At 41.7% G+C, this 20,684-nt stretch overlaps 1 protein-coding gene and 1 long non-coding RNA gene across 7 annotated transcripts in view; one reads left to right on the plus strand and one right to left on the minus strand.

Annotated features, from left to right (window-relative positions):
* The window catches only part of LOC132889253 (uncharacterized), a 31,190-nt gene extending 13,481 nt beyond the window's left edge, over positions 1-17,709 (minus strand). The window contains exons 1-3 of one of the 3 annotated variants that reach the window (XR_009655033.1): positions 17,358-17,709; positions 7,463-7,580; positions 7,250-7,344 (exon numbers count right to left, since the gene is read on the minus strand). This is a non-coding gene — a long non-coding RNA (uncharacterized LOC132889253). Of the gene's footprint in view, positions 1-7,249; positions 7,345-7,462; positions 7,581-9,112; positions 9,491-17,357 lie in introns of those variants that run through there. The other 2 variants (XR_009655035.1, XR_009655034.1) reach the window with 2 other exon arrangements.
* tjap1 (tight junction associated protein 1 (peripheral)) overlaps positions 1-20,684 on the plus strand; it is a 247,775-nt gene that overhangs the window by 202,591 nt on the left and 24,500 nt on the right. For all 4 annotated transcript variants that reach the window (XM_060925556.1, XM_060925555.1, XM_060925558.1 and 1 more), the window contains exons 5-6: positions 6,598-6,759; positions 14,818-14,884. In XM_060925556.1, coding sequence (XP_060781539.1) covers positions 6,598-6,759; positions 14,818-14,884 — 229 coding nt within the window. The remainder of the gene's footprint in view (positions 1-6,597; positions 6,760-14,817; positions 14,885-20,684) is intronic.

Consider the following 20,684-nt stretch of genomic DNA (forward strand, 5'->3'; position numbering starts at 1 on the left):
ATAATTCTGCTCAATTACCTTGTTACAGGATAAAGAAACAAAAACATTACAACATATTTTGGTCCAGAGCTCGTCATCAAGATCTTGTTCCAAATCTCTCTGCCATACAGTTCTAAGTGACATCAATGAGGAGCTATTATAGTCCAATAGTGCCCAATAGATCACAGAGATCTTTCCCTTCAGCGTTGTGGAATTGACCATAATTTCTTCGATGTCAGATAAAGTAAGGGACATTTGCCCTGTATTTTCCAATGTGGCTATATAATGACAAAGCTGTAGGTATTTGTAAAAGTCTTTGTTTGAGATTTCAAATTCAGATCTGAGGTCTGCAAAGGATTTTAGGGTACCCTTCTCAAGTACATTTTGGAACTTGTGTATTCCATGATCTTTCCATTTAGTAAATAATGATTTCCCGATCGAGGGTGGCAGGTCTGGATTAGAGGATATAGGGGCTAAAATAGAAATGGTGGTAAGTAAGCCACAAAATCTCTTCACATCTTTCCAAGCCTGAAGAGTGTTTCTTATTACATATGTTCTTGATACTGATTTTATTGCTTTTATGTTATTGATGAATGGCAGAGTAATGATTGAGCTGGGAAAACAAAGTTCTCCTTCAATGTCTGTCCAATGAGCAGTGGTTCGATTCTGTATCCAGCTAATTATGTCCTTAGTCTGTGCCGCCCAGTAGTACAATTGAAAATCTGGGAGGCCCAGCCCGCCCTTTTCTTTAGATTTAGTTAAAGTTTTCAAGGAGATTCTTGGGGTGGAATTCTTCCATATAAAAGAACTAATTATTTTGTTAATTGACTGAAAGAATGGTTTGTTTAAATAACAAGGTAAGGACTGGAAAAGATAATTAAATCGTGGCAGTACATTCATTTTAATCACATTGATTCGTCCAATAAAAGAAATGGGAAGCAGATTCCAGTATTCCAATTCCTCTTTGATTTTGCTAAGTAAAGGAGTATAGTTTACCTGAAATAAGTCTTTTAGGTTTTGACAAACATTAATTCCCAGGTATTTAAATCCACCTTGTGTCCAGGTAAAAGGAGATATTTTTTTTAATTCTGATGAAATGTCTGTGTTAAGTAGGCAAGCATTGGATTTTGTTAAATTAATTTTGTAGCCTGATATTCTTCCAAATTTCTTAATTAGGTCTAGAGCTGCTGGGATTGATTTTTCTGGGGCGGACAAATACAAGATCACATCATCTGCATATAAAGAAATTTTATTGTTTTTTTTGCCAATATCAATGCCAAAAATATCTGTACTTGATCTTATAGCTTCTGCAAGAGGTTCAATAGCCAAATTGAATAAGAGAGGGGACAAAGGACACCCTTGACGACAGCCCCTAAATAGGCCAAATCTGTCAGACAAAGTGCCATTGACACGTACCTGTGCTTGAGGGTCCCTATAAAGACTCCTGATCCACCCAAGAAATGATTCGTCAAAATTAAATTTTTTCAAGACAGCAAATAAATATGGAAACTCTACCCTGTCAAATGCCTTCTCGGCGTCCAGTGAGATTAGCAGTGACTGGTGTCCAGACAGGGCTGAGTAGTCAATGACATCTAACAGTCTCCTAATGTTATCTGAAGCATATCGTGCTTTGACAAAACCTGACTGATCGGGATTGATTAACGTAGGCAACAGGTTCTCCAGTCTCCGTGTGATGAGTTTAGATATAATTTTGAAATCAACTGTGAGTAAAGAGATTGGACGGTATGAGGAGCATTCAGCACTGTCTTTGTCTTTCTTGTGTATCAGTGATATTACAGCCGTTTTCATAGAATCTGGGAGCCGCCCTTTCTTAAAAAAGTCCTGTACCATAGGCATAAAAAGGGGCTCTATATCAGGCCAAAATTTCTTGTAAAATTCAGCAGGATATCCATCCAGTCCTGGGGATTTTCCTAATGGTAGAGACTTAATGGTATCCAACACCTCTTCTGATGTAACAGGGCGACATAAGTGTGCGTTATCTTCATCTGACAAAGAAGGTAGTGATAGTTTCTCTAGAAAAGACTGAATGTCTGACTCTACTGGGTTTTCTGATGTATATAATTCTTTATAAAAGTTCAGGAATGAGGACTGTATACTTTGCAAATCATATCTTAATTGGCCATTTGCCTGACGTATATGTTTTATGGTACGGTCAGTTTGTTCTTTTTTGAGCTGATAAGCTAAAAGTCTGCTGGGCTTATTTCCATATTCATAATAACGTTGTCTTGTGAAGAACAGAAGTTTTTTAACTTTCTCTGTTTGGATGATATTGAGATTAGCTCTAACAGCTTTGAGGTTCCTCAAGTTTTCCTCTGTGGGTGATTGTTTGTGGGATTGTTCTAGGGTAGTAAGTTCTTTTTGAAGTTGAGAAGCACGTTCATTGGCAGCCTTTTTTATAGCGCTTGTATATGAAATTAGATGTCCCCTAATGACTGCTTTAGCCGCGTCCCAAATTACAGCAGATGTAACAGGAGAGAATGAATTTTCCTGCCAATATTGACCTATCCATTGCTTTATTTTTAAACAAGCTTCATTGTTTGAGAGAAGTGAGGCGTTAAATCTCCAGTATTTAGTCCGTTCTCTCTGTTGCCCTAGGGCGAGCTTAAGATATACTGGAGAATGATCAGATAGAAGAATTGGGCCAATAGTACAGGACATGACGGATGACAGAAGGTCTTGAGGTAGAAGAAAGTAATCTAATCTCGAATATGTTTTATGTCTGGTGGAGTAAAAGGAATAATCTTTGGTGGTAGGGTTAAATTCCCTCCAGACATCAATCAGACCTGCATCGTTGCATGCCAGCTGTAGGGCTTTGGATGCATTTGGATTGGATATTAAGTGTGATGATTTATCAAGATTGCCATCCATGTTACAGTTAAAATCACCAGCAATTATTCCTAGATCTTTATGGTGTTGAGAGAATAAAGTAATCATATCTGACATGAATTTAGGGCAGTCATCATTTGGTGCATAAATGTTATGCAGGATAGTTTCTCGGCCATATAGCAGTCCACAGACCAGGACATATCTGCCTTCCTGATCGTGGTGCTCTTCTGTCATTATAAATGGCAAGTTTTTATGGATAAGTATAGCTGTTCCCCTTTTACTGCTTGTATAGCTTGAAAAGTAAACCTGTCCAACCCAATCTCTCTTCAGTTTTTTATGCTCTTCTTTTGACATATGCGTCTCTTGCAGATAAGCTACATCTGCTTTTTGGCTTTTCAAGAACGTAAGAACTCTCTTGCGTTTAATTGGGTGACCTAGGCCTCTGACATTGAAAGTTATCACATTAAGTGAGTTTACCATGTGTTAAGTGAGTAGTGTTGCGTCACATATTGCACTTATGAGACAAGAAAGAAAAAACAGAACATACATAAAATATAAACAACAGAGTAAGTAAACCAAAATACAGACAAAGTAAAAATCTCTCTCAGCATCCCCTAACCCTCCTCCCCAGCCCAAAAGCCAAGTCCCCAATTGACAAGGCAATCCAATTACAAAAACAACCCTGATACCGTCTAACAAAGTGTAGCCTACATTAAATGCCTGTAAACAACACACGCAAAGATGTCAGAACTTTTTTTTTTTTTCCCCACCCCAAAGAAATATAGGGGATCCCATAAGCCATAGAATGAACATTTCAGACCAAGTGGTAGAGTAAATTGAGTTATACAAGGAAGAATAAAAAAAAAAGGGAGAAGAGAAATAAAAACCTTGGTCAACACAGCAAGATGATCTGAAATAATAACATTTGGGTTAACTTTATCGTTATCCATATATATAGAGTCCCATGTAGTTTACAGTCCTTGCTTGGCTTAGTGGGATCACATAAGAAAAATAAAGCTCACCCCTCGTTGTCGTTTGCACCAACCTGGGAACCCCCAGCCATGGTGCTACGGTAGAAATCTTCAGCCTCCTGTGGTGAGGAAAGGTGGCGGATCTTTCCTTCGTGGAGTACTCTCAGCTTGCACGGATGAGGATGGAAGCCGCGGAAAGTTCCCATGTCCAGGAATCGCTGTTTCACTTCATCAAACTTGCGTCTCTGCTTCATGGTTTCAACAGACACGTCCTGGGTGAAGTACAGCTTGGATCCGTCGTGTGTGATTTCGCGATTCTTTGCTGAACGGAGCGCCAGCTCTTTGTCTTGGAATTTAAGAAAGCGGATAATGACAGCTCTGTGCTGGTTCGGCCGTACTTCGCCCAGAGTGCGATGCGCTCTTTCCAGTACGAGTGGCTGACTTGAGTCCAATCCAAGCCATACAGGTAGCATATCTTGCACGAAGTCCAAGAGCCGACGTGAGCCCTCTGCGCTCCCTCCAAGACCAAAGAGCCTGATGTTCTTACGTCTCCCACGATTTTCCAAATCTTCCGTCTTTGATTCAAGTTGTGCAATTCTTTCGGTAGCAGCTGCTAGTGATGCTTCCAGGCGATTTAGCTTGTCTTCTGTGCCAGATATACGAGTCTCGGCCTCGTCAATACGTTTTTCGTTGGCGGTAACATCTCGACTGATATCTGAAAGATTGTTCTCTACCGATAAAATAGAGTTGGCCATTTCGTTCAAACGTCCATCTATTGCATCGAGTTTAGATCCAAATTCAGACCGAAGGGCCTTGAGCTCGGTTAGCACCTCTGCTATCGCCATGTTGTCTTGGTTGCTGAGAGTTTCCTCCGGTGGTTTCTTCGAAGATTTTTTACCTGCTTTACGTGCTTTTCCGAAAATTTCACACTCTTTTACTGGCTGGGGGTTTGACATAGTCAGAGCAAGGAAGATAGCGGGGTGAAAACTATTTGGGGTAGTTTTATGTGCGAAGTTAACAGGAGCTTCCAACTATGCTGCCATTCTCTTCAGGGTCGAGCGCCCCCCGGCGAGGGCCTTTCTGTGCGGAGTTTGCATGTTCTCCCCGTGTCCGCGTGGGTTTCCTCCGGGTGTTCCGGTTTCCCCCACAGTCCAAAGACATGCAGGTTAGGTTAACTGGCGACTCTAAATTGACCGTAGGTGTGAATGGTTGTCTGTGTCTATGTGTCAGCCCTGTGATGACCTGGCGACTTGTCCAGGGTGTACCCCGCCTTTCGCCCGTAGTCAGCTGGGATAGGCTCCAGCTTGCCTGCGACCCTGTAGAAGGATAAAGTGGCTAGAGATGATATGAGAAGTTTATGTCCCCATTTCAGTACCCATAAGCGTGGAATCACTCATATATATATATATTTTATTATTTAGAATGTTTATGATTACGTGTTTTTAGTTTAAAGGAAAAGGCAACTTTTGTACAAAACCAGGTGTGTAACAGGAGAAAAACATATACGTAATCAATTCCGTTAATTATTTCCATTATATATCGAACATGAAAAAATATTTTTAACTTTGAAATCATGAATTGAGACAGAGGAGCCGAAGTTGGAGGAAGCAGCCATTTTGAGATTGTGGGCAACTATAAACCAATCAGAATCTTTCGTTAATGCGCCTCCCTCTGATCTGTGACGTCACTGGGCCCATGAAAACAGTGTTTACAGACAGATCACTGTGATTAGGAGTCCCGGCGGGTGGCTTGTATTCGATTCGTTTATATCCCGACCTTGTCAGCTGTCAGATTTATGTTCATGGACCCGGTAAGCTGGTAAATAATATTTATTTATTTTTTTCTTTACCAAATTCTAACAGAAAACGAGAGCGCCCGAAAGGGAAAACCGAGCCGAGCCGCTTCACGCATGCGCAGTAGGCTTGGTAGGACAAATCCAAATAGGAGTCATTCAGGATTCAGCCATGTTTTTGCTCCATGTTTTTACTCAACCAAAGTTATACAGTATTATGAGCTTTAAGTTGCATAAATAAAACCATTTGGTGAAACTTTGAAGAAGCGATTGTACTGGTTTTTTACCTTATTACCATGAAGCACTGAAGAGTTCTTTTCAGTGGTGGGCCGCATGACGTCACGCAGTAGATCAGTATGGCGGAACGCATCTTCGCTGAGCTCAGCGCAAGCCCATATTATTAAAAGTTAAAAGATACTGTTATGCGGTCTGTTCTTTCTCTATAAATTCCATGATCGATTACTTTATATATTTATCTATCTATTTGTGGTGATTTTGTACAAAAGTTGCCTTTTCCTTTAATTACAAATGTAAGGAATTCTGGGAAGTGGCTTTAATGTAAAAGAGCAGCGTATCCCCAGAAACAGTGGGCTTCGGCGAGAGCACTGAGGAGACAATTTTGTAGCACACAGCAGATGTATTGTGTCTGATGACAGTTGCCCTTGTCTCCTCAGCACACAACCAACTGCCCTCAGCACAGAGTGCCCTTATGCACACACGTGTGTGTGTGTGTGCGCTCTCTCTCTCTCACCCACCCACCCCCCTCCCTTTCCTCGTTAAATATGCACATTCCTGCACATATATACAGGAGATCAGATTTGCAGACACACAAGCATTAAGTTTAGGACTGACTGGGGATGCTGGATTCAGTGTAATGTACAGGACAGGATGTATTGGTCTAATAGTTTACTTAAGGAACAAGCCGTTTCTAGAGTACTAAAATATTAGCAGTATTGACTGATTGATTGATTGATTTAACTTTTTTTTTCCTTCTGTGTATATTTCCAGGATCTTACAACAGCAGAATGAAGACCTGCGCCGCCATCTCGCACATACTACCCACAAAATGGAGGCAATGGAGGCAGAGTTTGAGAACCGTCAGCACTACATGCAGACAGAGATGGGCCGAACACGAGATGATCTGGAGAAGATGAAAGACAAGTTTCGAAGGTTAGACCCACCATCTGTCTGTTTTGTGTCTTGCACTCTTTCCTTCTCTCACTGTCTGTCTCTTGAGTACCCGATGGATGTGTTAGCTCAGTCGCTCTGCCTTAATCAGAAACACGCTATCGCCCAGATAAACTGACTCGGCCTCCCATGGCTGTTGGCTGACTTTCACCATCTGGTTACGTACTTTGTGTCTCCTCTCTGTCTGGGACTTTGGTCTGCGCTTTCCAGCGTGCAGCGAACACTGTTCTCTCGGTCCGTTTTTAATGACGTAATGAGAGCAGGGAAAGTAACGAGCGCACGGATATGCTGAGCACCATCAGTTTAAATTAACCCTGGTGTCCACAAGGTGTCTGAGACAGAAATGGGAAAAGCGACATGCAGCAAGGCGGCAGTGACGCACAAGGCCCACTCAACTCAACAGTTTTGCCATGACTGGAATGATCGTCCAAAAAAATGCTCAGATTTCATCTCGATGTTGTACTTCGTTTACCTCGAGTCCTCACCTGTCTCTCGTAGCTACCCTCAGGACACTGAGGCGGAAGACGACTCATCATCGTCAATATTTCACGACTGAATCATGACCACCTAGAATATTAACATCGGCTGTCAGTTACAAAAGCAGAGCTGTTCAATCGAATTTAAGTATCTATACTTGAGGCACAAAACACACACACAAGCCTTAAGTATTAACCAAGTACGTTACCTGAATTTAATGTCCTGGATTTAATTTAATAGTTTAGTTTCATTTTGTTTCGCCATCAAGAAAGCACCCCGAAAAGTGTACTGGAATCCAGAAAACACGGGGAGTGCACGTGAAGAGCCTGGCAGGAGAAAACATGGAAGCGTTGGAAAGGCATTACTAATGCTGTGATATTTGACCTGGCCAAGGATCCATCATCCCTCAGAACAGCTGAAACTACAGTACAGTATCCGTGCTTGATTTGATTGTGTTCATTTGAGAAATACTTGTTTGCAGTTTAGTTAGTGCATGTTTTTACATTTAGTTTGAATAGGTACTTTGGTTGTTTACTTGAACTTTTACGGCAGTAAGTTTTTGGTTGCTCTGTTCAGGAAATTGCAAAATTGTCTTAAAAACCAACATGGGGGAGAAAAAAACGATACCATCATGGATCATAATCCAACCTGGGAAGAAACCGTGATTTGACGTTTTGGCTAAATCACCCACCACTAAGCTTAAATACTAGTGCTGTCAAGCGATTAAAATATTTAATCGCGATTAATGTCGCGACGGTCATAGTTAACTCGCAATTAATCGCAATTTAATCGCACATTTTTGTCACATGAAAAACCATTGTAATTCTCTTATCAGCATAAAAACGTGAATGGGCTTGCTTTGTATTGCAAAGCATAAAACGTCTTGACACAGCCACTGCAAAGTGAAACCTAAGCCGAACACCGGGGCTGGCAAAAGAACCATGAGTGAAGTGATCTACTGCTTGAGTTAGTCTACAACTCTAATCAGAGAGACAGGTTACACAGTGACGGTAGGCTTGACATGCTTGATTATAATATAAAGTACACTATTATATTAACTTAAAGTTGTTCGTTGATAAATATTGCATTGAATCTGATCTTTACTGTTTCAGCTCACTTAACACATTTTGTACTTTTACACTGTCTGCCTGTTGATGCGTCGCGCTGTCCAATCAGAGGCGGCCAAATTTGCATATTACAGGAAGGATTTCTGGGATAGCATTGGGTTTACAGTTCAGAGGGATCTGGCTTCTTTAGACGCTGTCTTCTTAAAACTGAATAAATATTTAAAAAGAGCCAAATGAGCCAGTCTTTTGAACGGCTCTTTTCAAAGAACGGATCACAAAGCTGCGGATCCCATCAAAGAGCCATAAATCCCAGCTCTACGAGCGCGCCCTGCCCGCGCTGGTTCTTTGGGGGGGAGGGCAGAGGACTCTGGCTGTGCGGGGCGTGGCATTACAGTCTAGCTGCTATCGGTTTTCTAAGCAAAGTCTCTGTTCCAAGTTCCTGGCAGTTTCAAAAGCTTATGACAAACCTACATCATGTCAGAGCGTTAATCTCGCGATAAAAAAATTATCGCCGTTAAAATTGAGTCAAGTTAACGCGTTAATAACGCGACATTTTTGACAGCACTATTAAATACATATAAAAAGATTTGCTGCGGTGTGTTTTCTGGTTTTAATGAGAGCAGATGCACTCTCGTATGCAAATATGAGATTCAAGTGACGGTGCAAATGACGATCATCTCTCTTAAACTCACTAAAAACCTGTAGGACCACTTGGCAGGATGAACGCTGGCCAGGATGTACTTGCCTATTCTGTTCTTCAACTTAATGGAAACGTTCATGAAAAAGTTTACCTGTTGTATCTGCATTGTGTCTCCTGATCATCCAGCCCGATCTGCTGTCATTTGCCACTTGTTTCCTCCGAGTCGGTCTCCATGGTTAAGTCGGTGTCTAATTCCGTTGCAATCAGACCGGTTTTCATTTCTAATCAGGCTGCGTACTTGTCGCACATGTTTCTAAATGGCAGCCGGATTCAGTCAGCATTCTTCCCATCAAATCGGAGACTGCGCTTCTGCTCAACTTCTCCAAAACCTCGGTGTTTTTATATATTAATCTGATTGGATAACAATCGGGAAATGAATGTGTGCCACAGTGTGCATGCGCGTCAATGTGAGTACACTGTACCAGGCTTACATGCCTGAATTCAGACTCTAAGGTTACAGTGGGTTTTTACAAACATATATAAAGTCGGAAAATTCTAATAACGACTGCTGTATTTGTTTTTCTCGTCCCCTCTCCAGTTTATCAGCAGTCATTCCCAGGGAATGGAAGATTGGGGGGGGGGGGCAGAGGGTGTGGAGGGAAAAGAGACAGATGGGGAGGGAAGGAGAAGAGACGGGAGGAGAGACAGACTGAGAGTGGAGGGGAGAGAAAGGGGAGGGGAGAATCGGGCAAAGGGGAGAGACAGTGGGAGAGGGGGGAGAGAGATTGGGTGGGTGGGGGGGTGTCATGCGATTTGATCAGAGGTGGACCCAACTAGTACAGATCCCGCTGGTCAAATGTTACTCCGATACAAGTGAAAGTTGTCCAGTCAAATGTTTTACTTAAGTTAAAGTACTTGCTTTTAAAAATACTTAAATATTAAAAGTACATTTTCCATCAACACATCATTGTATTATTGCCACAACGCTTAAAAAAAACCTAACTCCGTTACCAAAGACAGAAATGTGAGTTCACAAAATGAACGCATGCTGTGCCATCATGGTGGTTTAACGTTAAGCTAGCTAGTCAGTGAAACGCCACCTGACTCTTTTCAAACTCAAATCATATTGTGTAGCTAACGCTACTAGAAAAGAAAGATTTCTACATTCTGTTTATTTGACAAGATTATGCTAAAACATATTTCTGAAAGGACTTCAGATAAGTTAACGTTATTCATGTTAGCGTAACTCCGTTTTTACATGTTAACTAGCTGTGTGTTAACGTTAGCCGTGAACAAGGCGATGGCAACTTGGTGGGCAAATCCATAGAAAGTCATTTGACTAACCAGACTGCATAGCTATTGCAACGTTATCGCTAGCTCTAAAAGCACAGATAACTTTGTTGCAAGCTTTCTCTTGGAATAAAATGTTTATATACCTCAATATGCTTCCGCAGGTTGGATGGCAAGTTTTTGTAGGCCGTGATGTGGTTCGTTTTCGGCAAACATTTAAAACGAAACGAATCTTTAATCCTTTCAGAAAACTGAAACATGGGTTCTAGGTATAGCCCTGGGTGCGTGCATGCTCCAGAAGAACCGCCGCCTTCCATTCTGCAATCAACTGATCGTGTTAAATAATGCTGCGGAGAAATTGAACTTGATTGTATACAGTCTATGGACGTGACGTGACCCGAGTGATTACTGATCAGCTGTTAGTGTCACCTGCGGGGGGGGAATCACATTTTTGAAAAAAATCCATCCACTTTCAAAGCCACTTCATAGTAACGAGGACCTTGATAGAAATGTAGTGGAGTAAAAAGTATGATATTTGTCTTTCAAATGTAGTGAAGTTAACGTCATGTTGCCAAAAAAAAAATACTCAACTTAAGTACAGTACTCAAGTAAATGTACTTCGTTACTGTCCACCTCTGGGTTTGATCAGTCCAGATTTACCCTATTCCTGAGTGATGGGCGTGTCAGGGTAAGAATTGAAGTGCATGAAGTGATCCACCCATCATGCATAGTGGTAGAGTGGAGGCAGTGTTGACCTGTGGTTGCTCCAGTTGGTCAGGTCGAGGCTCAGCAACGTTATGGGGCAATAAAATGAAGTCAGCTGATGACCTGGTTATCCCATCAATGGATTTTTTTTTTATGCTTCCGCCACCGTAAGGTGCAGGAGGCATTATGTTTTCAGGTTGTCCGTCTGTCCGTACGTGCATGCGTCCGTCCGTCCCAAAACCTTGTGGACCGTCTGTGCGTGCGTCCGTCCCGAAACCTTGTGAACGCGATATCTCAAAGGCAGATGAAAGGAGTTTCACCAAACTTTCACCATTTGTGCATTTGGGGACAAAGATAAACTGATTCGATTTTGAGATCAAAAGGTCTAAGGTCAAGGTCACTGTGAGGTCAAATGTCTGTCCGAAAACCTTGTGAACACAATATCTCCAAGGCGAGTGAAAGGAATTTCACCAAACTTTCACCATTTGTGCATTTGGGGACAAGGATAAACTGATTAGATTTTGAGATAAAGGTCAAGGTCAAATGTCTGTCTGGGAACCTTGTGAACACAATATTTCCAAGGCTGATGCAAGTAATTTCACCAGGTCAAGATTACTGTGAGGTCAAATGTCCATCCCCAAATCACAACTTGAGGCGTGTAGTCTACCGGGCGGAGGCATCCCCATCGACGCCGTTGGCGTCGAGTTCTATCTAGTTTTTTCTCCCCTGATGGAATGGGCATAAAACCCCATTGAGGATTTTTGGGATGTGCTGGAGAAGACTTTACGCAGTGCTTCAACTCTTCCATCCTCAACACAAGGTCTCGGTGAGAAATGAATGCAACTCTGAACTGAAATAAGTTTATCGAAACAGTGCCACGGCAAATACATACTGTAATCAAAGCTAAAGGCGGTCCAACAAAATATTAGCGTGTGACACACACCCCCCTTTTTTTTTTTTTTTTTTTAAATTGGGAGGGGGGGCAGTGTGTGTGCTTCTGTTTATTTAAAATAGGTGAGAAAACAGTAAAACATTTCTCCTATACATTTTCCTAGCAATGTTTGCCGGTTATTTGCTGGAACATGGTATGAGAACATTGCATGTCCTCTGGATATTGCTCCGGCGATGCAGGCAAGAAAAAATTGGTTATGGTGATGAAAATACATTGCTTCCTCCTCATCCTGTCATCTTCAGTCATTTGTGTCTAAGTGTCAGAGCTGCTAAAAGCCTGCAAAAAATCTTCAAATTAAAACTAACAGATATTCCAGCATGTTCTCCAGAGGGCTATTTGGCCATCTTGCTCACCTTTCATCTCCCCATCTACGCACAGGCCATACCTGTCAGTTCTGCCTTCTGAAGGATGGAGTTGAATACGCTGCTAGTCTGCTTCACTCTAAATGTAAGGCATGAAACAGATGAGGCTGCTGTAATAGTTTCCAGAAGTGCACTGCTGAATATAATGGTACTGTACTACTGTGTATTAAAGTGAACGTAACGCCTCGAGGCGGCACGGTGGTGTAGTGGTTAGCGCTGTCGCCTCACAGCAAGAAGGTCCGGGTTCGAGCCCCGTGGCCGGCGAGGGTCTTTCTGTGTGGAGTTCGTATGTTCTCCCCGTGTCCGCGTGGGTTTCCTCCGGGTGCTCCGGTTTCCCCCACAGTCCAAAGACATGCAGGTTAGGTTAACTGGTGACTCTAAATTGACCGTAGGTGTGAATGTGAGTGTGAATGGTTGTCTATGTGTCGGCCCTGTGATGACCTGGCGACTTGTCCAGGGTGTACCCCGCCTTTCGCCCGTAGTCAGCTGGGATAGGCTCCAGCTTGCCTGAGATGAGATGAGTAACACCTCGAAACCACACTTTTTTTCCCTTGTATAAAACAATAATCATTGTGCTGATTGACCATGTGTTTTCGAACCATGGCTGATCCAAAAGGCCATGAATTGATGGAAAATCAATCCGATCTGCCGAGACTGAACCGGAAGATCCCGAAGGGGTGCGTGATGTCACGTGTCAATTTTGTTCCCGTGCGCAGCAGTGGTTAGACCAGTCTCGATCTGGAATCACGTTTTGGAGAGAATTCTGATAGTGATTGGGATCCTTATATGTCGGATGAAGGGGCAGATGATTATCAAGGATATTCCGGAGTAAATGGTTCCCTTTTCAAGCCCCCAAGACGAGAAACTGCCAGTTCACTCAGTTCAAGACAGTCTTCCTCTGTAGCGTGCATGAGATGGAGAGAGAGAGAGATGTGCAGAACGCAGTGGTTACCTTTCATCATGTTTTCCTGAACAAAACTAAAAACACACAGAGTCTTGCAATATTGCAATCTGAGAGCGTTGAACACGTTTCGGTTAATAATTAATGATTGCACGTGCGCATTTTTCTTCCTGTTAAAGTGCAGCAAATATGATAGGATTGGATGTCGCGAGCGTGTAAATGTTGCTCATAATCCTGCGTCTGGTGCAGTGTGTCTGTGAGATAATAGGGGAATTGACGAACTGTCCAAATGTCAGATCAAATGTCATTTATTAAATAAATGGGTTACTGTTTTGCTCCAGTAATTCCCATGTGGTTGTTCTGGTGGTGGTGGTGAACACTTGATGAACCAGATTTATTAGTAGTAGGCGACACGAAATCTGCCCGCTTCGTTTACACAAACCTCACCCACTGTCGCTTTAGATTAGTGGAGGTTTTTTCTTGAAAATTCATGAACTGAATGTCCTGTTGTATATGGATTTGAACATCCAAACACAACGCAGCGCTTTCCCATCGTTATTTTTGTAAAATTCCAACAACAATATCCAATTTCAGCGAGTAAACAAGCACGGAGTCAGATGAGCCGAAATGACTCCATCCAAACACAACCGGGGTTCCACATGTGACAATGTGAGAGATTTGCCCTGAGGCAAGGCTGCCTTGTTCCGGGATCCAGGAGCCGCGATTTATCGATAGTTTTATGCTTGATGATAAAATAAATAATTATTATTTTTCCTCCCTGCTTTATTAATTAATTTTGGTTGTTAGTAATGATGTATATTCATTTTAAAGTGCATATCCTGGACCAGTTTTGTTTTTGTTTTTTTTTTAATATGAAAGTATGTCCCTTTACACGCTCATCCAGAAGGGTAATTTTGCACAAGGCCATCTGTCTACAGCAGAAAAAAATAAAATAACAAAACGCGTCTGGAAAAATCCCAAGGGAGTCTGGAGCCAGATTCGTGACGTCACCTGCGGAAGCGCCAGCAGGCTGCGCGAGGTTTGCACGGTTTCAGTGCACAGCCTGTGTAGACCAAGCGCTCCCGTTTCTCTCTCGTTGTCCGGTCTTTTGGGAAACGATGAGTACTAATCCCATCAAGATTGGTGTTGCTACACCCTCCTACGATACATCTGTTAACCATTTTAATAATTACGCGATAACGTTGAAGAAATTTGCAGAAAACCACCAGGTCGTTTTCTCATAAACAAACCAGCGCTGACGTAGGATTCAGAGGGAGGCGTCCCGCACGCGACGTCACGAAAATCAATGTTTCCCGGGGAATCGAAATGCCAAGTTTTTTCAGAGGCGGACCAATTCGCCTCCAATGGCTCGATTTCAACTGAATTTTTCTGGTGTTGCGCAAGGTAAAAAAAAAAAATTGTGCAAAATGTTAGATATTTGACTAAAGTTTAATATAAAATAGGAGAATTACATCGATCTTGCTCCTGAATTTACCCGTGATATGCACTTTAAAGCGTTACAGAAAAGCATTACGTACACTTTAACGACGGATCATTCGTTTCTAAAACTTTAGACCTTGAGCTGATGTAAAATGGAACGTTTCTTCCTGTTCCTGCTGTATCAATTATGTGTGTTTCTCCTACAGACTGCAGAACAGCTACACAGCCTCGCAGAGAGCCAACCAGGATTTGGAAGAGAAGCTTCATGCATTGGTAATCGTTCTCCCTTTTCCATTTACTTTCGAAATTCACTTTAGCGACAGATGTCTTTCATTTCCTTTCTCTTGGCTTCACTAATATAATGATGTTCAGTCAGTATGGAGGGAGTCAGGCTTGCTTTTAATCTCGCTTCACGTCACAGGGATTGGATTCGGCTCCATAACACTGACAAACCTTTAACGTGCATGTTGAAGAATTTCTTCTACAGTGCCACTTGGATTGTATCGTCCGAGCCACGCTGCTGCTCCTCAACTGGGAATTATTTATCACGCTCGGTGGCTGAGTGTAATATTGCAGAAATAAATTAATGATAAACACTTTTTTTTGTGTGAGGAACATTTCTGAACCCTTTTTGAATTTTCATCGCTCCGAATAAACAATTTGATCATCTTCATATATGGTTCTTAGAAAGGAGCTGCTGCTCCTGCACCCCCTCCCTCTACGGATCTGTGCCGGGATGTAGTGTTAAGGGTCAAGTGCATAAACACACACACACACATGCCATGCTGGAGTGTTACTGTCACAGTGGAGGTCATGTTTCTCTGAGCCTTACTGTACATGACACTTTATTTCGCATATTTGTTGTGACTAAAATAAATGAACGCGAGGGAAATGGTTAAAGGGGTACCAAATATAACGGGGCTTTTCAAAGTGTGGGGCGCGCCCCCCCTGGGGGGTGCCAGAGTTCTTCAGGGGGGGCGCAACATGAGGGACAAAATGGATCGGTTTTTAGCACCTAAAGCTACAGTGAGTGAGGAGACAAAGTCTGGGCCAAGCAAAAAAACAGAGCCTCCAGGATGTTGCGATTTGCAACTTCAGCGCAAATTCAACCAATCCCCGCGAATTCAGGGCGGTGTTGCAATTATATCCAATCACTGCAACTTTCCCGCAAATTTGACCAATCGTTGGCGTCGTCTTGAGGTGACGTCGACAAACTACCTTCCGCCTGACCGCTTTACTTCCGTGTGTTCAAGAGAAGCAGCATGCGCGCAGTGTTGCCAGATTGGACGATTTCAAGTGTATTTTGGCGGGTTTTGAACATATTTTGGACTGGAAAACGTCAGCAGCATCTGGCAACACTGAAAGTGTGTTATGTTTACAGTGAAGGACTGTGTGCACTTTATTTTTTTTTTACTTAATACAAGAAGTTAATGGATGCCAACATTTTTGCCAAAATGGTATTTTATTTTCCATTGTTTAGGCAGCTTCAGCATCATACTGTGAGATTCTGTTCAAATTGTTTTTTTTCTTCTATGAAGCCTGAGCCATTTATTTTATTAGTTTATAATTATTGTTTAATTTAGTCTTCAGGAGAGACTGCCTGCACACAGTACTAGTATTAATAGTTTTTTCTTTTCTTACATGAAAGCTGAGGCATTTATATTCTATGTTAAGGTAACTTCATGTTGTGCTGTGAGGTTCTCTGCACTTTAACTTTTGAACCAACAGGTGCATTTGGATAAGTAAAGCCTATTTTTCTGCATTTTTGTAGTCCTGGTAATCTTTTATATTGGTAAAGTTGTTTATAGGACCATTTCTCTTTGTTTTTTTAATCAATAGTTTTTCAGTAATAATATTTAACATATCACTCAATTTTAATCACAAAAAGAGAAAATCACAACAATTTCTCGCAACTTTCACTTCCTCCCGCAATGTAATCGCAACAAAAACCTAAAAAACACTGCAACTTTCATCGCAATTTTTTCGGAAACCCCCGCAACATCAGACATTTTAGCCCACAACAATCACAAAAAAGGCCCGCGGAATCCTGGGGGACTGGAAAAAGAAGGAAGTATGACCACGATTATTTAAAGTTTGGATTTTCATGGACTGGATCTGAAGATGCTCCACTGCCACAGTGTGTTGTCTGCCAAGAGATGCTACCTAACGATGCTATGGGATGTTTAAAATGTGTAAAACAAGATGTTTTAAAAAGCACAGATGTTTAAAATGTGAAAAAGAAAAAAATAATGTGTACAACAACCATTTTTTAAAAAAATACGAATGGAACATTAAGTATAGCAACAACAAAAATTGTAAGGGGGGGCGCTGTTGTTTATTTGCTCTCCGAGGGGGGGCTGACTCTCCCACACTTTGAAAACCCCTGAAATATAATATATACAGTTGCTGATGTGACAAAGTAACGTATTCTTAAGTATTCTATCAAATTTATATACTAGAAAACAACGAAATATCTTGGTAATTGTAAATATAATAGTCGGTACGCTAAACGGCACAAGAGTCGGCATTTTTAAAAGACCGTGACGTCAGCCCTACCCACTGCACTAGGAGAGAAGCGTGTAATTATGGCGTCGGGCGCATCAACACTTACAATACTATTCCTATTGTTGCATATTGCAACTTTTCAATGCGAGACGAGTCCTACCTCTTTCATTTTCGCTTCCTTTCGACGCTTTTTCAACCTCACAGAACGTGCAGAGAACTCGCTCACCGCCATCTCACTTACACTTGGCCTATGACAAAATTCCGTTGGTACGGCATCATCCTTCAGAATTCGCCTGGGCTTCTTCCCTGGTTGTAGTCCAACGTATTTGGCAAATAAGTCCTCCTCATATGCCGAGGGCAGGAAATGTTTTGAACACAGCCTTGAAGCGCGTGATGGCTTGAAATCGCTTCTGCCGATCATACGTAGCCATGCTCGAACTCGCTTGGTGTTTTTCAGCGGAAACGAGTGAAAAGACACGCCTGGAGGATCGTTATGCTTTCCATCGGTCCTGTTATTACACCCGAAAGCAACACACTGTGATCACTTACAATTCATCCTACTTTCCGATTCACACGTGCTATTCCCAACCTCAATGAGCCAACGCAACTGGGCACATACGTCATGAGTGTTACGCAGAGAAAATGAACGTGCATTCTGATTGGATAAAATTAATACCATGGCGGGCTGTTCAAACTGCGGAAATAGTTTGCTCGAGCTACTTTCAAAACACTATAACTTTCCAACCTTAGAACAAAAAACTTTTGTAAGTCTTGAATAAGGTTCGTTAATGTGTTTTATTGTTATATTTACTCTATATATTGCCCTCTGTTCCCCTTTTAAATCAGGACTGAAAGGGGAAGCAGGATTCGTTCGTGCGCTAAATTGAGGAAAGCAGAGTAAAATGTGAACCAAGAGAAAGTATTTAATCACATCAAATACGTTTAAAGTATGGACTGGAAAGTAACGACCTGTGTGCCACGTTCATCCTATATTTACTTGAGCCAGCACTGAAACATTTTTTGATTTTTCCTTTCAAATGCAAAATGACAATTTCAGCAGAAATTTGTATGTCGTGATTCAAGTCACAGACATAGACTTGCAAAATGTGCAGAACTAGCAAAGTAGCACTGAATGTCAGGGCAGTCTTTTGTTGCGTAGCAGATCCAGGATCATATTCGTGGCTCTGTGTCTTACATAAGAATAATTGGGCAGATTTACAAATTTATAGGACTCATTTAGAAGTTTGGAGCTGATGGTACAAATACGCTTCAGTCTTTATGGTTTGTGAGTTGGCGAACAATACAACTAGCTATCCTGCTCGTAACTAATTACAGGGATTGAAGATAAAAAAAATTAAGACGCTATTTTTTACAGTCCTGCATATTTTGTAATATCATGTGGATTTCAAGTGCCCATATTGATATGCATACACACCCCGATTCCAAAACAGTTGGGATGCTGTGTAAAACGTAAACAAAATGTACTGATTTGCAAATCCTTTTCGACCCATCTTCAATTGAACTACAACCCCGATTCCAAAACAGTTGGGACAAAGTACAAATTGTAAATAAAAACGGAATGCAATGATGTGGAAGTTTCAAAATTCCATATTTTATTCAGAATAGAACATAGATGACATATCAAATGTTTAAACTGAGAAAATGTATCATTTAAAGAGAAAAATTAGGTGATTTTAAATTTCATGACAACAACACATCTCAAAAAAGTTGGGACAAGGCCATGTTTACCACTGTGAGACATCCCCTTTTCTCTTTACAACAGTCTGTAAACGTCTGGGGACTGAGGAGACAAGTTGCTCAGGTTTAGGGATAGGAATGTTAACCCATTCTTGTCTAATGTAGGATTCTAGTTGCTCAACTGTCTTAGGTCTTTTTTGTCGTCTCTTCCGTTTTATGATGCGCCAAATGTTTTCTATGGGTGAAAGATCTGGACTGCAGGCTGGCCAGTTCAGTACCCGGACCCTTCTTCTACGCAGCCATGATGCTGTAATTGATGCAGTATGTGGTTTGGCATTGTCATGTTGGAAAATGCGAGGTCTTCCCTGAAAGAGACGTCGTCTGGATGGGAGCATATGTTGCTCTAGAACCTGGATATACCTTTCAGCATTGATGGTGTCTTTCCAGATGTGTAAGCTGCCCATGCCACACGCACTAATGCAACCCCATACCATCAGAGATGCAGGCTTCTGAACTGAGCGCTGATAACAACTCGGGTCGTCCTTCTCCTCTTTAGTCCGAATGACACGGCGTCCCTGATTTCCATAAAGAACTTCAAATTTTGTAATTTGTCGGCGCAGGGCACTTTAGCACCTGCACTCTTTTACTACGAATCCATGCTGTTGTAACGTGTGCAGAATGTGGCTTGGCATTGTCTTCCTGGAATAAGCAGGGTCGTCCCTGAAAAGGACGTCGTCTGGATGCCGGCATATGATGTTCAAAATTTGTATGTACCTTTTGGCATTAATGGTACATTCACAGATGTGCAAATTACCCATGCCATGGGTGGCATTTACCAGTTACAGCCCTCGATTAACAGAATTATAATTTTGTTAATTTCATGAGTGTGTTTTCCTTCTGAAATCAACTCCTCTCGCAAGTGTTGGAGGAATTTCGCCAAACCTGGTAAAAGGCCTTGTTGTCTGTCGGTACTATGCATATTGGAATTTCATTAAATTGGGCCACGTTTTCCCAGAGTTGAGGCCCTTGATTAACAACCTTGTACTTTTTGACAATTTCATGAAGGTGTGCTCGCCTTCTGACATCAACTCCTTTTACAATTTTTGGACGAATTTCTCGAAGCTTGGCAAAAGGCCTTGTTATATGACGGTAATACGCATATTGCGATTTAATTTTGTTTGTGAAAATTTTGCCAGAGTTTTGACCCTTGATTAAATAACTTGCACTTAGACAATTTTACGAGGGTGGACGTTCTTCTGAAATCAGCTCCTCTCTCAGTTTGTGGAGGAATTTCACCAAACTTTGCAAAAAGGCTTTATTATATGACAGTTATACGCATATTGAGATTTCGTTTAATTTGGGCAAATTTTACTAGAGTTATGCCCTTGATTATTAACAAACTTTGGCAATTTCATCAAGGTGTGCTTGCTTTCTGAAATCAACTTACCTCACAATTTTTGGAGGAATTTCATGTAATTTGGCAAGAAAATGTTATCCCTCGCTGGCCGAAAGGCCCGAAGGGGGATTATGTCGTGGCGATGTCCATCCGTCCGTCCCGGGAAGGGTACTCGCCTTCTGAAATCGACACCTCTCAGGGTTTTTGGAGGAATTTCACGAAATTTGACAAGAGGCTTTGTTATATGTCGGTAATATGCATATTGCAATTTCGTTCAAGTCAGTCGCATTTTACCAGCGTTATGGCCGAGTTGCCAGCGGGGGATATTGTGCTCTCGGAGCACTCTTGTTTCACAAAGTTGTGAACATTGCCCCGTCCTTGTTTCTGAATGATTGAGCCTTTCGATTTACCATTTAACCCGTTTACCTGTAGAATGTTCCACACAGATGTCTTTTGAGCATTCTGCAATTTTCC

Source organism: Neoarius graeffei, chromosome 7 (assembly GCF_027579695.1).
Source record: "Neoarius graeffei isolate fNeoGra1 chromosome 7, fNeoGra1.pri, whole genome shotgun sequence".
Lineage (NCBI taxonomy): Eukaryota > Metazoa > Chordata > Actinopteri > Siluriformes > Ariidae > Neoarius > Neoarius graeffei.